The 16151-nt window shown below is 41.1% G+C and overlaps 1 protein-coding gene across 1 annotated transcript; it reads right to left on the bottom strand.

The window, feature by feature from the left end:
- Positions 1–3984: 3984 nt before the first annotated feature.
- Positions 3985–9810, bottom strand: LOC117268182 (alpha-2,8-sialyltransferase 8F-like). The gene is made up of 7 exons (XM_033644403.2): positions 9357–9810; positions 8721–8795; positions 8509–8583; positions 6564–6708; positions 6109–6221; positions 5894–5986; positions 3985–5824 (listed from the first exon to the last, which is right to left on the bottom strand). The coding sequence occupies exons 1-7, from the start codon at positions 9455–9457 to the stop codon at positions 5350–5352; spliced, it is 1077 nt and encodes a 358-aa protein (XP_033500294.1). The 5' UTR covers positions 9458–9810; the 3' UTR covers positions 3985–5349.
- Positions 9811–16151: the final 6341 nt, after the last annotated feature.

Here is a 16151-nt window from a genome sequence, read left to right as displayed (position 1 = left end):
AACATTTAACAAAGGTAACGGCACACAGTTCGGCTCCATTACAACTCACAAAGTTAACTGACAAAATAACTGTCCTGTACTAACACGTTTTTTTTTTTTTTTTTTAAACAAATTCAACATGCTAACATTATTAGCACAAGCCTATGGCATTTTGCATATATTGATTAGTCTAGCGGCCGGCGATCTTTCCCTCTTCTCCAGGGACACCAGGGACAACAGCAACATTTAACGAAGGTAACGGCACACAGTTATTAAATAAATTAAAACATATACAGCAGATAAAAGTAGAGCATGCTAAAAGTAAATACAATAATAAATAGTGTCTAAGCAATAATAAATAGTGTCTAAGTTATCTATTAGGCTACCATTCCACTCTAAATAGATTTTAAAATTTCATTCATTCATTCATTCATTCATCTTCTAACCGCTTCATCCTCTTGAGGGTCGCGGGGGGGCTGGAGCCTATCCCAGCTGACATCAGGCGAGAGGCAGGGTACACCCTGGACAGGTCGCCAAACTATCGCAGGGCTGACACATAGAGACAGACAACCATTCACGCTCACATTCACACCTATGGACAATTTAGAGTCACCAATTAACCTAATCCCCAATCTGCATGTCTTTGGACTGTGGGAGGAAGCCGGAGTGCCCGGAGAGAACCCACACTGACACTGGGAGAACATGCAAACTCCGCACAGAAGGGCTCCCACGCCCGGGATCGAACTGGCAACCCTCTTGCTGTGAGGCGAGAGTGCTAACCACCACACCACCAATATAATCTTAATACTATTTTTGCTTATTTCATTATTGTTATTATTGGTTTACTTTTTAGTAGTATTGTATTCTCTGAGGATGACTCATTTTAGTAACTATTTACAGTAAAAAAAGAAAAAACAAGCAAACAAAAAAAAAAACATTTTATACACTGGGCCCTTAAAGTGCTCTCTGAAACTACACCTGGCATGGCTTGCGTCCAACAAATCAAAAAATCAAAACTTTGTCGTAGAGCTAAACCAAATACATCATTTGAAAGGCCTCAACCTGGAGAGTAACATATGTCAGTATGAAGATTCTACATGGCTCCTGCTTTAAAATACTGACCTTTGAACCTTGACCTCATGTTTTACTTTACTTTATTGAGTTTATTTGAGCAGGGACAATGCATACTAATCAACAGTGATAGACAGTGAAACATGCATAAACTGTAAGTATGCCAGCATTAGCAAGGTTGCTAGTTTTCAGCTGCAGTCCCTGGGCTAGATGTTAAAGCCAAAAACAAAATATATAAAGAAATTTTTAAAACTAAATGAGCAGCAAGTATTTAAAAGGACATCCATGCACTAGACATTCATGCATCTACGCTTAGGACATTCATGCATCTAGTTACATATGCAGTTAGGGCTAAATTAAAGAGTGTTACCTCTAGATCTAGGGGCAATACAAGGACATTACACGGTCAGGTGACACAGAGTACAGTTGGACTTGCATGCAGATGGTCATTCAGGCAACACACACACACTAAGCAGAGCAGGTAAACATTAGGTACAGGGACAAAGCAAAGCCAACACACGATCATGCATTGCACAGGTAAACACACAAGGAGACAGTCAGGAACAGTCAGGCAAGCAGGCAGGCATACAGGGTTGGGCAGCTGCGACGGGGCTAGTGAATGATCACATGCCTGATTTTCTAACAACCAGGTTGAAGGTTTGAAGGCTTATAACTCAGCAACTAAAGGGGGTACAGACATGAGACCAACTGTTATAGAGAGCTCTTGACCTCAGCTATCATGTGAGTGCAGTCAACAACTGGGGGTGCTGTCAGATATGGGTAAAATATGGTTAAAATTCATTTTCACCCATTTAGAAATTAGATATTTAAAATATTATTACACAAATGTGTTCACCATCCCCTTAAAGTCCACAGTGTACTCTCAGTTCAGTATTTACAACTTCCAAATCTAGGAAAAACACTTCTATTTTTAAAAAACTACAATTCCCTAGGACAGCGCCATGCAGCTTGATACATATCAGCAACATAGTTGTAGTTCTTCTGATTTGCAAAAGTAGGGTTCTAAATAGGGTCATAAAAAGATATATCTACTGAATATATCAAATGTCTAGTAAAGCAGAACTAGTAATGACACTGCGCCTAGATGAACTATATTGAGAAAAAATAAGTTGGCTAATTTCAGATATTTTAGTTAGTACTTTAGAAACAACGTTTTTGTGATGGTAGTTCTTCCAGCTTGCAAAGTAGAGTTGTAAAATAGGGCACTCACGGAACCCATCAGCTGTATTCGGCATCTGACTTCCGGCAGACGGCGATACAACCTCTGGGGGCAGACCCCCGATTTTTTGGCATTCCGGTTTGATTTGGGCAGAGGAGGCGAATTTCCATTTCCGACTTCCGTTTATAAGTAAATATGCTGAACCATTGCAATGAATTCAGAGTTTGCAGTGACGCCAATTATGTTCCGCCTCGTTAGTTCACCGTATGGACCGTTTATCCTGGCAACAACTGCAGCCGGCTCAAACATGATTGGTCAATATCACGTGGACTACAAACAGCCTACAACCGGAAACCAGGGCTCTTCCGCTCTTCTTCCGGAGGCAAGATCTCCGGGGTTTGCCTACAGACTCTACATTCACTGAATGTAGAGTCTGTATATGGAGACTATAAAATAGGGTTGTAAAAAGATATATCTACCTATATCAAATATCTAGTAAAGCCGAATTAATAATTACACTGCATCTAGATGAGCTGTGTTAAGAAAAAGTAAGGATGTTGGTTAATTTCAGATATTTTAGCTAGTACTCTAGAAACAGTATTTTTGTGACAGTAGATTTTTTGGGGGCTTGTAGAGTTGTAAAATAGGGTTGTAAAAAGATATATCTACTCAAATATCTAGTAAAGCCGAACTAGTAAATACACTGCACCTAGATGAAATATGTTAAGAAAAAGTAAGGATGTTGGTTAATTTCAGATATTTTAGCTAGTACTCTAGAAACTGCGTTTTTGGGATGGTAGATCGTCCGGCTGCAGAGTTGTCAAATAGGGTTGTAAAAAAGTAAATCTACTGAATATATCAAATATCTAGTACAGCCAAACGATCATGTTATTCTTATTATTATCATTGAGGGGAAATTATAACAGAGGAATATAATTTCCATTTTAATATCAAGGACACTTTAGTGTTTTTATGTGTATACAGAGATATCATTGAGGAAAACAACGCTGACGTGACGTTGTTGAATCAGGGAATACGTGTGTCCACCACAACAAAGGATCCTAATTGACTTTACATTGGCATTGTTTCTGTGGTACCGGCACGTAATTTTAACCCATTACGTGTTGTCACCACGGAATGCAGTGTTGAGAGGTCGTGGTCATTTCACGTATTTCTGTGAGATCAGGTTGGAGGGAAATGGTGTCAGTATACAGCGACAGACAGGAGGTCTGTGTCACTGTGACGCGTTGTTACAATTCTGGGGAGGTGCAAGTTAGGGCTACGGCATATGCTACAGCGTAGGCTACGACGTGGAGCCCACGCCATATCTACAGCGTCGATTCATCGCAGAACTATAAAATGCGTGTTAAGAACATTTCACAGCAGACCTCATCTGCCTACCTGTTTCCACATAATTATTAATTATGTCTATGCATTCGCTGCCAGATTGTCAGTGTCGCCTCTGTGTCCTGTATCCCGGACCCTGTTACTACTGTCTTCTACACCAGTGAGGAGGTGCCCAAAAACAGATCAAATCAACTGCACAGTAATATTGATCTGACCATTCTCGGTCAGAGTGTACGTGTCTGTGTGAGAAAGCCTATTTAATATTCCAATAAACTAATGTTAACATACAGTTGTTGAAGAAGTATTCAGATCTTTTACTTAAATACGTTTCATAATTAATCTGGAAAATAAAAACAGTGTTTGAGGTACACATTTCAAGTTTTCAATGATTACAAAGTGTACTTTATTTTTTTTGTGATTGACTTTTTATTCATTTTTCTTTCAGTAAATAAAACAACACACATGTGCCAACTAGGCACACAACATATAACAAGGGGAGGATCTGAGTGTTACATAAAACAGCAGAATCAACAGTAAAGTATACATACATAAACATATATCCACACCCTTACTTTTCTCAACAGCTCAGTCAGTTTACAGATAGTAGTCAGGTATAGACACTTATTCATATGTATGCACACCACACCCACTCTTACTTATTCAACATGCATCTTTGTATACTACATCTTTGTTTTTTAATGGGCGTACACATCAAAACTAAATAGTATAAAGATTCTGCATTTGGGAAAAGGGAAAGTGATTGCTTAGAGGGCGTGGCTTAATACAGTTAATCTAAATGTTTAGACATTTCACATTCCAAACAAAACAAATCATAATAAATCACTAGTATGTTCAAAAGACCTGAATTTTTTCTGCACATACACAGAATTCTGACAAATTTGCTACCATGCAACCTTTAGTTTATTCAGAAGTCTGTCACACTATATTTAAGAATGTGCTAAATTAATTAACTATATCTCAACAAATCTTCATTTACATGTAGCCAAAATTGACAGACATTCTTTGGACACTAGATATCACATTTAAAATGGCATTCAGTTCGGTTTAACAGTGAGCCCAGAGTGACATTTGATAACTTGCTGTAATTTGGACTGTATGCACATCATCTAATTTTTAAATTTTTTAAATGTTATTAAAGTACTTAACAATGCACCCAAAACCAGCAGAAAGAATGATTACTATTTGTTTTTCGCCAACGCTTTACTGTTGTAGTGATCTAAGACTATCGAGAAAAAAAAACAAAACAGTTTTGCATGTGACGTTATAGCCGTTATAAGTTGTCAGAAGATGTCTTCCTGGTGAGCGGTTACAAAGGTTGATCTGTGGGAGAATAAATATGAGAGCAACACAGAATACCTGAGAGCCTTACTGCATTATATTCCATTTTATTTTCAATTGTCAATATGGTGCTTGAATTTTGTGTTTTATTTTACATAAATAAAGACATTTCCACCAAAAATTGTTGCATAAAAACATCACCAGGATGCTGGAAATGAAGTATCAAGTTTCCTGTGGGAGGATCCCCAGACACCCTGCTGAAATGGTGTCCCCACCAATGAAATGAAACACCCATAGACCTGCTTTCTCTAGAGCTGTACCCACTGATCAAGCTTCTTTTTGCTTATTCTAACACATCGTGGCCAAACCGATGAATCCGTTGACCTCTAATGCAAAAGTATGTGAAAGACTAAATGAGTGAATGGGCTACAACAATTTGTTCTTGTCCAGTCAGCTGACCCTTGTACTGGGAACTACTTTTCACCTGATTTGCAGTCTCCCAGATGAAGCCTGAGCACCCCCTGACTGTGCAGCTGCAACAAGAGGTCAAACTCAGCCGGCATTGAATGGAATCCACTAGCTTTTTTGTCATCATAGTAGTGGTTAGTCAGCGCATAGTGTCCATGTGGGTGATTGCTAAAGGGCCAGAACCCGTACAGATGCACGTTGGTACAGAGTTCCAGTGCAAGGCTAACCATCATTAGTCCGCTGCTGAGCCGTGCTTCTCTTAGGCGTCGGGCGCGCCAGAAGCGGGTTAGACACTGGAGGTAAGCAGGGTTGAAGAAGACAGACTGTATGGGGCTTCCAAAGTCCGAAGTTGTGTAGGCAGTCCGTAGGCACACAGAAGTGGAGAAGCCAAAGGAGAAGGCGGGAAGGAGCAGCAGTGAGTTGCCGTAGGTACGCAGACTCTCCACAAACGGTCGTCGATACCCATTTAGAGACCCATACCTGAAAATAAACAGAAGTCAAGTAACAAGGCAAAAGAAACATTACAAGGTCTTCATCTCTTTTGCTTACTTCTTTTTGAGGATTGTTGGGTTTGCTGTCACAAGGTCAGTCTTGATGCCCACATCTTCCTCATAGCCGTTTTTCAAAGGAGGTAAGTTGCACCTGAACAAACAACAACAAGATATAGAAATCGTCAAAAGCAATTTTCAATCAAGGGGAATTTAATTATGATATTAAAGGTTGTCATCAGCCTTTCAGTGCACTACAAGAGACACCTTTCTCACCTGACAACAAACTGAGCTGAATCGATCATCTTTCCACAGCTGCTGTCGCTCAGGATCCCTCCATTTCCAACAACAGCACACGTGTCCCGTGTTTTGTTTTGAAAAGGATGCTCCTGGAATGAACACCAGCAGAAAAGGTTTTACAAAATAATTAAAATTTTTGGCACCTCCTTATTGGCTTCATTTCATCTCCGCCTGGAAAAGAGTTGAGAGTCCTGCCTTTCCCATTCTGCCTCTTTGGTCCTTCCCTCAGCCCCATTCTCACTTCCCCATCCCTCATTGTAATTCTCCGTTTGTCCACCAGATGGATGTCTGAGTGGACACGTGACCCTTGTCAGAACTTGCCAGACAAAAGCAGTGAAATAATCTCAGTGATGAAACATTTCAGGAACAATCAAGACACCAAACAAGCAGCAGGTGGTAATGATGGTAATATTCATGAGGGTCAAACATACCTTTGCGAAGATGCTGAAAATCCATGATGTCACGTTGAGGGATCTCCTCTTTTCCCCGTCATACACAATCTTGGATCCCACCGGAGTGTTGGCCTGAGTAATGATGGCCTTGTCAAAACCATTGCACTCAGAGCTCAGCTGTAATCTGGGGAACCCAAAGGTATTTATTAAATAACATACAAGACAGTCAGGAGCATTGACACTGACTGAGTTTCATCATTAGCAAAATACAGCAGGAGCCAACGTCCTCATCTGACTCATGTAAATTTATTATTAATAAAGACTATCATTTTTAGTTTTCATTTTATGTCAGAAAGCAAATGGACTCAGCGGCAGCTGTTCATTATTGTGCCCCCCTGAGCATGGCTTAATGTACAGTTCATTTGATCTGCCTTTTAAATCATACATCATATGGACAATTCTTGCCTGTATGAACTGAAGACACTGGAGATACAGCACATCTGTGCATGCATACAGTTTTTTGTAATTCTAGTTACCTATTTTGTTTTGTTTTTTTGCTTATTTTCCTCATAACATTCCCAATAAAATGAGAAAAATATAGCTGCTGTGCATCTTTAAGGGAAGGTAAGCAGGTCAACAGTAGGTGCCACATAAAATTGGTATCCGCTATATGGAAGCTGGGAAGTTTTCAAAGACTCCAATATGTATAAAGAAAAAGATAAAGAAGATGACAAAGAAAAAGGAACTATTATGAATCATCTGGCCTGATCTAAGAAACTGCAACATATTTGTACAACACACCAAAGTAAAACTACTAGGATATGGAAACCGCAATGGATAAACTGTGTTCATACAATCGCTGAGCTACACAGATAGGGAATTGAAAAAGAAGGAGGGGAGGTTGGGGAAGAAGAAAAGGAAGAAGAGGAGGAGAAATGACAGATCAGTAGAACCTTACGTTACGTGTTTACAGCCCACAAAGCAAAACGTCTGAGAGAGCAAAAACATGTTTAATCTGCACCACCTGGAATTTGAACTCACAGTCTTTCAGTAGCAATGGCAAGTTGTTATCAAGTTGAGCTCCCTCACCTGTGCAGAATTGGGAGGTGACTTCACACTATGATACAGCCAACCACCGGGGTGCAGCAATAACAGCCATATGTGTATTTCAAACTGACGTCAGAAATTTAGTTAAAGACAAAATTCTGAAAATGTGCATACTTCATCTAGACAACAGAGAATATAGCTGGAATGTTTTTTTGTTTTTTTTGTTTGTTTTTTTTTTTACACAAAGATTGATTAATCCACAAGTGGAAAAGTGATGCTTAAAGATGCTTTTCCCCCCCACTGACTGCTATAGGCTTCGGGATGGCAGAATTAAAAATGCCGTCAAAAATTCAGTTTTTGACGTACAGTTCTGAAAATTAACACACGTCATCTACCCTGAGAGCAAAATATTTACATTTATTTACAACAGCTTTATGTAGTGAGAGTTTGCAGTGGCTGTTTAATGCATTTTGATGCACTGTAGGCTCAGTTTTTGATAACTCTAAAATTTAGGTCATAGCTTTTTGTAGGACTACCTGAAGATACTGTGTAGCAAGTTTGATGTGAATTGTTCAAAAAGTGCAGGGGAAGATAGGTTTAATTAGTTTTATAGTTTTTTGATAACAACAGAGGCATGGACAACAGAATTTGCATTATTTGGATTTTACAAACGTGTCTTCGCAATTTGGCCTCTGTTTTATTAAAAGTTGCAAAGCTGTAGGCCATTTAGGTGATTTGTTATGAATCTTTTAAGGGTTTTTAAACTTTTGAGAAACTTTTTGGCATTGTAACTCCACCATCAGGACTATTGGCCTCCAGGTTCTGTTGAGAAAGTTTAGCATGGGACTGGAACTATATGCCACGTTGGGTTTATTTTTATGCATGGGAAGTTAAATCTTAGGAGGAGAAGGATATTGGCAAATACAAGGGGGATTACCTGAATTTTTGGTAATTGTACTCCTGCTTCTTCCAGGTTTTAGGATAAATCTCTTTTACTTTTTCAATGGCCTTCCTGTGATACACACATGCAAACACACAAACAAATACATAGTTAGGTGTATAATCTCTGTAGTGTTGACATGACTTGCTCTGATGAAAGCATAAATAATTGTTAATTTAGGTAGAGGCAGTGATGGTGTTTGCTCTTACTTGCAGCGTTTACAGAGTTCGATGGGTGGAGGGTGGCTTTTCTTGTGGCGAGGCGGTCTGTGGGACACCACATTGCTAAGGAGACCAAAGAGAACATCAAAACAGGACAGGTGGGTAAAAGGTCGATGCCAGGAAATCAAACTGATGATACAATGGGCTCTGAGCCCATATTGGCACTGAAACAAAGCATTTTGGCTTAACCAGTTAAATAATAACAAACATTTTGAACAGAATGACATCCACTTGTCAAAGCATGTCATTCCAAGCTTGACATTTCAAGCATAGACTCACATGGCACCTTATGAAATGTATTCACACATGTCTGGACAAAAAGAGCCAAATCAGCCTCTTTTTCTCAACATCAAAAGTCATTTCACACACTTTTTTTCACAGCTTTGTGCACTCTGGCAAAGAGTGACATGTGTGAAGGTGGACAAAGACTGTCAAAGTGTTTGACAAAAGTGACAAAATCGTCCCTTATTATATCAGCATCTTTTTCTGCTCTGGTCTTACAGTCCTCTCAAATCCAAGCTTTGCCTCTCGATCTTTCGCTCCTATTAACACACATCCAGCACACAAAATGTCCTCACTGTTATATGCTCTATAGGTGGATGGGAAAGGTAGCTTCACACTTACTTGTTGTCAACCTTGGACCTGATGAGAGTGGTGAGCAGGGTTCCCAAACAGAGGAGAGTAAATACCAAAAAGCACAGTGACTTTAGAGTCCGTCGCCTCATGACGCTCCCCTGCTGCTGAACTTCACCTGCTAGCACTCTCAACGTTTTTTCTCACACTCTTGTCTCACAAGAGTGTTAAAATTTGGCCTTTCTCCTGTTTCATGTTTTATTTTACTTTACTCCTCCTCCTCCAACTCCTCTTCCTCTGCCACTGCCTCCTCCCCCTATTTCTGCCTGTCTGGTTTGACTCAGTAGCCCTATTTACACCTTGTGTGTTCTTGGTTTTTGAGTTTCAGTTTGCTGTGTTCTTCCCTTCCTGTGTTACTGTGCTGTTTTCCCTCCTTTACCCAGCTACACACCTGTCCTGTATTACCCTCATTAGTCTTTCCCTGCTCCTGAGTTTCTCCCAGCCAGCTACACACCTGTCCTGTATCAGCTTCATTAGTCCCTACCTGCTCCACAGTTTTAACTCACCCAATCAGCTCTCTGTCTCATCACCTCATTCCCCTGAGAGGCCGTTTACACGTTGCCGGCTATTTTCATAAACGGACATTTCACCGTCTCCATTTTCAAAAAATTCTTCGTTTACACTTAACCGTGTATATATACACAAGAGCATGCCAAACCTGTAAGTGGCAGTGTAACGAGAAGCTCAAGCCTTCCATGTATCCATTGTCACCATAGCAACATAGGTCGCACTTTTGACACAGGCGCAAGTTCCGGTGCATACTGTGACGTCGGCTGCCTATAACTCCGTTTATCTCTGTTTATCTCAGTTTACATGCAAACGCGCAACCGGAGTTTTCCAAAATCTCCACTCTGGCCGGAGTTTTTAAAAAGACTCGTTTTCAGAGGAGAAATCTCCGTTTGCGTGTAAACGAAGGGCACAAACGAAGGAAGATGTCTCCGTTTATCAAAATCACCGTGTACGTGTAAACGGCCTCTGAGCTTCTCTGCCCCCCCGTCTTCACGTGCACCTCACCCCCTTGTCAGTCAAGTTTGTATTTAAGTCCTGATTTCAAGATTCAAGATTCAAGATCCCTTCATTGTCATTCAGCAAAACATCAGTGATGCAAAGCAGAACAAATTTACGAGCATGGTACGGTTACAAACACAGATAAATAAAAAACAAAAACAGTATATAAAAAGAGAGCTTTACAAATAATAGGCCTATATATACATACACATATGATTGTGTTGTGTTGCACATATATAAATAAATAACATTGCACATTTGCATACCAGCTGCCTGGCTGTGGACACAAAAGCACAATCAGCGGTGTATTATTTTGTTGAGCAGTCTGATAGCAGCCGGGTAGAAGCTGTTACTGAACCTGACAGTGCCGCTACTCAGGCTGCTGTACCTCCTGCCTGAAGGCAAGAGGGAGAACAGTTTGTTGCAGGGTTGAATGGAGTCTCTCAGGATGCCGGTCGCTTTAGCCAGTAGGCATTTTTGAGCCAGATCCTCTATAGGTGGCAGTGTGACCCCAATAGTCCTTTATGCTGTCCTCACCACCCTCCTCAGGGCCTTTCTGTCTGAGGTGTTAGAGTTCCCATGCCAGAGAGAGATGCAGCTGGTCAAAACACTCTCAGTGGTGTCCCTGTAGAAGGTGGTGAGGATGGATGGATGGATTGAGATGAGCCCTCTTCAACCTCTGCAGGAAATGTAGATGCTGGTGAGCCTTTTTCACCAGAGAGGAGGTGTGCAGGGACAGACAGGTTTTTGGCCACATGAACCCCCAGGAACTTAGTGTTCTGTACAGTCTCCACAGCAGTTCCGTTGATGAGGACTGGGGTATGCATGGACCGTTTCCTCTTGAGGTCAATCACCATCTCCTTGGTTTTCTCGACGTTCAGTACAAGGTTGTTGTTCCTGCACCAGTTTGCAAAGAGCTTCACCTCCTCTCTGTAAGTGTTCTCCTGGTTGTTCTGGATCAGGCCCACCACTGTTGTGTCCTCTGGGTACTTAATGATGTGATTCGTACTCCACTTCATCAGGATGAACAGTAAGGGGCTCAGGACCAGTGTTGGGGGTCGTTACTCAAAAAAGTAATGTATAACACATTACACATTACTTAGGAAAAAAGTAATCCATTACTTTACTTGATTACTCCCTAGAGAAAGTAGTTAGTTACAATACTCGTTACATTACTTGTTACTCTGTAAAATTGCCTGAAATGCATTGTCACATAATTTGCCAGTTAACGATATAGCATTAAACCTTACATATGTGTAACAATCCTAAGGTAGGTATAATTAACTAGATGGATATACCCAGAGTCGGCTTCACGAGGGGGCAACAGGGGGCAGTGCCCCCCCCCCCCCCCACTTCATTCACTGTGCCCCCTCATTTGCAGTGTTGTGTGTTACAAAGTAACGCGTTACAGTAACGTAACTACTTTTATTGGGTAAAAAGTAGTGTAACGCGTTACTACTGAAAATATGGTAAAGGAACGTAGTTACTTTGTCAGTTGGGCACAACGTTACTTTTCCCGGGGACAGATTTGACAGTGACACTGCCTGTCTGCCTCAGCTGCGCACTAGGCAGGAACTGTGACAGTTGCCATGTCAACAGTACAGACAGAAGCGCCAAAATCAAGAATCGTATGAGGAATATGGAAGATACACGCCCCTCCTCGGATTATTTTAACGGTTTGTCAACCGAAGACAGGTTAGTTTATTGTAATAAGCTAACAATTAGCAACGGAGTGAGGTTTCCGACCCAACGAAATGGCCTAAGCTACAGTGGCCGGACATTTTTTTATATCTTGTGGAGAAACCCGGCGTTTATACGCATGAAAAACTCAAGGCATATAAATCCCTTGATGTGTATGATTTTGTACTTTGTGGTCATGTCCAAGATATTGAATACCGGGATTTATCTGATGGTTTTTGTGCTCTACGGACCGAAGTACTGCCGAGCCAGCGACAAGGACACAAAACAGTAACGTTAACTAATGTACAAGACCTGGGCGATTCTGAACAAGTCGACCAACTATATACTGACAGCCAACTGCACTTGTATGGCTGGGTAAGTGTTGTTTAATGTAACGTTAACCTCGCTAGTCAGACCTCAGACATGGGCAACATACGACCCCGGAACCTCAAAAGAAATCAAAACGACCCCCAAAACATCAATAAAATGCAGCATTGTGTTAACAGAAAACAGAACAATCATAACCTGCCTACCTTCCTGGCGCTGTGTGAACGGCAGCCTGTTGCAGCAGCTCCTAGTTTGTGTATTTTAAATTGCTGCTGTGACATTGAAATTTCCCCCCGAGGGGTTAATAAAGTACCTACCATACCATACCAGAAGAGAAAATGAATTAATTTATTCGTGCAGGTCTGTAGCTTACTGCAAAGTATGAGTCTGTTACACAAACACAGTCTCACAGTTACACACGTAATAACAGAACAGAAAATGATTTATTCATGAATATGACACTATTTGTTCAAAGATAGTGTCTGTGAATATTAATATTTTCCTCATTCAGTGATGCAGCAGGTCTGGCAAATAGGCTATTAGTAGTAGTAATCTGTCATGTAACAAATTCATGTAGCCTAGTTAACACAAATTAACTCTCACTCTTTAATCTTTATTTTATCACCAAAGTGGTAAATACCAGTGGGAAACTCGGATTTTTTCACATTTAGAAAATGAGATGGGGTTCTACCCAAAGTCAAGCACCATAAAAGTAACGTAAAAGTAACGAGTAACGTAAAAAGTTACTTTTCACAGAGGGTAACTAAGTAAAGTAAGGGATTACTTTTTTTAAGAAGTAACGAGTAATGAGCAAACACTACTTTTTAAAAGTAACTTCCCCAACACTGCTCATTTGTTTAAAAGCATATGTTTTCTCCCATCAGTGTAATTGTAGCGATGATGAGCTCAGAGAAAACCAAGCCGGTTTCAGGAATGAAAGATCATGCAGTGATCAGATTGCTACCCTCAGAATCATCATCGAACAATCCATAGAATGGCACACACCTGTCCATGTCAATTTCATTGACTTTGAAAAGGCATTGGACAGTGTTGACTGTGAGTTGCTATGGAAGCTAATGGCACACTATGGAGTACCCCCCAAATACATTAACATCATCAAGAACACATATCAGGGTATGCGATGCCAAGTGCTTCACCAGTGATGTGCACAAGATAAAATCAATATGCTCACTGGAGTAAAACAGGGCTGCCTAATTTCCCCCTTCCTCTTCCTCCTATGCATTGACTGATGCATTGACTGGATCATGAAACAAACAACCCACAATAAAAGACTGGCATCCAGTGGAGTCTGACAGAACAACTTGAGGACCTCGACGGATGACATTGCACTACTCTCACACAGCCATCAACAGATGCAGGACAAATCCCAACTGCTAGAAACAACTGCAGCTGGACTTAGACTCAAAATAAATGGATCAAAGACTAAAATCATGCAGATTAATAACAAAAGCATGAACCCATCAGGGACCAGACTCTGGAAGAGGTTGACAAATTCACATACCTGGGAAGTGTAATCGCTGTGGACGGCGGGACAAAAGAGGACGTCAAGACAAGAATAGGAAAAGCAAGAACAACTTTCAACATGTTAAATAGGATCTGGAAAACCAAAAACGTCTTACTCAATACCAAGCTGAAAATCTTCAACTCCAACGTTAAGACCGTACTGTTGTATGGATCAGAAACCTGGAGGACCACCAATGACATCACCAATACATTGCAAACTTTCATCAACCGCTGCCTAAGACACATCCTTTGGATCTTCTGGCCGAACAAAATTAACAACATCGACCTGTGGGAACACACCAAACAAGAAACAGTGGAGGTCCAGCTGATGAGGAGAAAGTGGAGCTGGATTGGTCACACACTTAGAAGACACAAAACGGCAATAACCAAACAGGCATTAACATGGAACCCACAGGGCAAGCGAGACAGAGGAAGGCCGAAAAACACTTGGAGAAGGAGCACAGAGCAAGAAATAAAGAAGAAGGGACTGACGTGGACCCAGCTGGAGAAGATGGCCCAAGACAGACAAGGATGGAAACATTTCATCAATGGCCTATGTTCCGAAAGGAATACAAAGGCCTAACTAACTAACTATGAGGTGTCAGGCCAGAGCTTCTTGTTCATTGCACAGCCGGTTCACAAGGTGGGCCCCTAAGCAGACTTCCCTCTTTCTCTCCTTAAGTATTTGCAGAGTTTCCTCCAGAGAAGTTGTTATGCCAGGCGTGGGGTGGTTACCGTGTGTAAAGGTGTTATGGTTATATTACTTCATACTTCATACAGAAATACACTGCCTGGCCAAAAAAAAAGTCGCCACCTGGATTTAACTAAGCAAATAGGTACGAGCCTCCTATTGGATAATTACTGCATGGGCGATTATCTTTCAGCTGGCAACAAGTTATTTAACCCCAACTGGTGCAATGAGTTGCTTCTCATTTCCTAAACAACCATGTCGAAAGACACATCTCGTGGTCGTGGAAAAGATGTTAGTCTGTTTGAGAAGGGTCAAATCATTGGCATGCATCAAGCAGAGAAAACATCTAAGGAGATTGCAGAAACTACTAAAATTGGGTTAGGAACTGTCCAACGCATTATTAAAAACTGGAAGGATAGTGGGGACCCATCGTCTTCGAGGAAGAAATGTGGCCGGAAAAAAATCCTCAATGATCGTGATCGGCGATCACTTAAACGTTTGGTGAGATCAAATCGAAGAAAAACAACAGTAGAACTCAGGGCTATGTTTAATAGTGAAAGTAAGAGCATTTCCACACGCACAATGCGAAGGGAACTCAAGGGATTGGGACTGAACAGCTGTGTAGCCTTAAGAAAACCACTAATCAGTGAGGCTAACTGGAAAAAAAGGCTTCAGTTTGCTAGGGAGCATAAAGATTGGACTCTGGAGCAATGGAAGAAGGTCATGTGGTCTGATGAGTCCAGATTTACCCTGTTCCAGAGTGATAGGCGCATCAGGGTAAGAAGAGAGGCAGATGAAGTGATGCACCCATCATGCCTAGTGCCTACTGTACAAGCCTGTGGGGGCAGTGTTATGATCTGGGGTTGCTGCAGTTGGTCAGGTCTAGTTTCAGCAACAGTATGTGCTCAAAGAATGAGGTCAGCTGACTACCTGAATATACTGAATGACCAGGTTATTCCATCAATGGATTTTTTTTTCCCTGATGGCACGGGCATATTCCAAGATGACAATGCCAGGATTCATCGGGCTCAAATTGTGAAAGACTGGTTCAGGGAGCATGAGACATCATTTTCACACATGGATTGGCCACCACAGAGTCCAGACCTTAACCCCATTGAGAATCTTTGGGATGTGCTGGAGAAGGCTTTGCGCAGCGGTCAGACTCTACCATCATCAATGCAAGATCTTGGTGAAAAATTAATGCAACACTGGATGGAAATAAATCTTGTGACATTGCAGAAGCTTATCGAAACAATGCCACAGCGAATGCGTGCCGTAATCAAAGCTAAAGGCGGTCCAACGAAATATTAGAGTGTATGACCTTTTTTTTTTGGTGGTGACTTTTTTTTTGGCCAGGCAGTGTAGATAAATTCAATGACTTTCAATGAACTGTGTACATTTATGCATATTTCCAGGGCCTTGAAATATTTTTTCAAATTCACAAACTTTCAAGGATTTCAAGGACCCATGGGAACCCTGTTGATTTATCATGTTTTATGTGGCCTTTTGAGACTCCGTCATAAAACATGGTAAATGTTTAGCATCTGTGAGCCCCA

This window comes from Epinephelus lanceolatus, chromosome 18, assembly GCF_041903045.1.
Source record: "Epinephelus lanceolatus isolate andai-2023 chromosome 18, ASM4190304v1, whole genome shotgun sequence".
Lineage (NCBI taxonomy): Eukaryota > Metazoa > Chordata > Actinopteri > Perciformes > Serranidae > Epinephelus > Epinephelus lanceolatus.
Note: the sequence above shows the minus strand (reverse complement) of the source record. Positions and strands in the feature narration are given on the sequence as shown.

Excerpts from the sequence above, each read along its gene's own strand:
- LOC117268182 (XM_033644403.2), bottom strand. The coding sequence starts at position 9,457 with ATGAGGCGACGGACTCTAAAGTCACTGTGCTTTTTGGTATTTACTCTC. Across the intron at positions 8,584-8,720 it reads GAACTCTGTAAACGCTGCAA|GAAGGCCATTGAAAAAGTAA; the intron begins GTAAGAGCAAAC and ends TGTGTATCACAG. Across the intron at positions 5,987-6,108 it reads TCAGCTCAGTTTGTTGTCAG|GTGCAACTTACCTCCTTTGA; the intron begins GTGAGAAAGGTG and ends TTGTTTGTTCAG.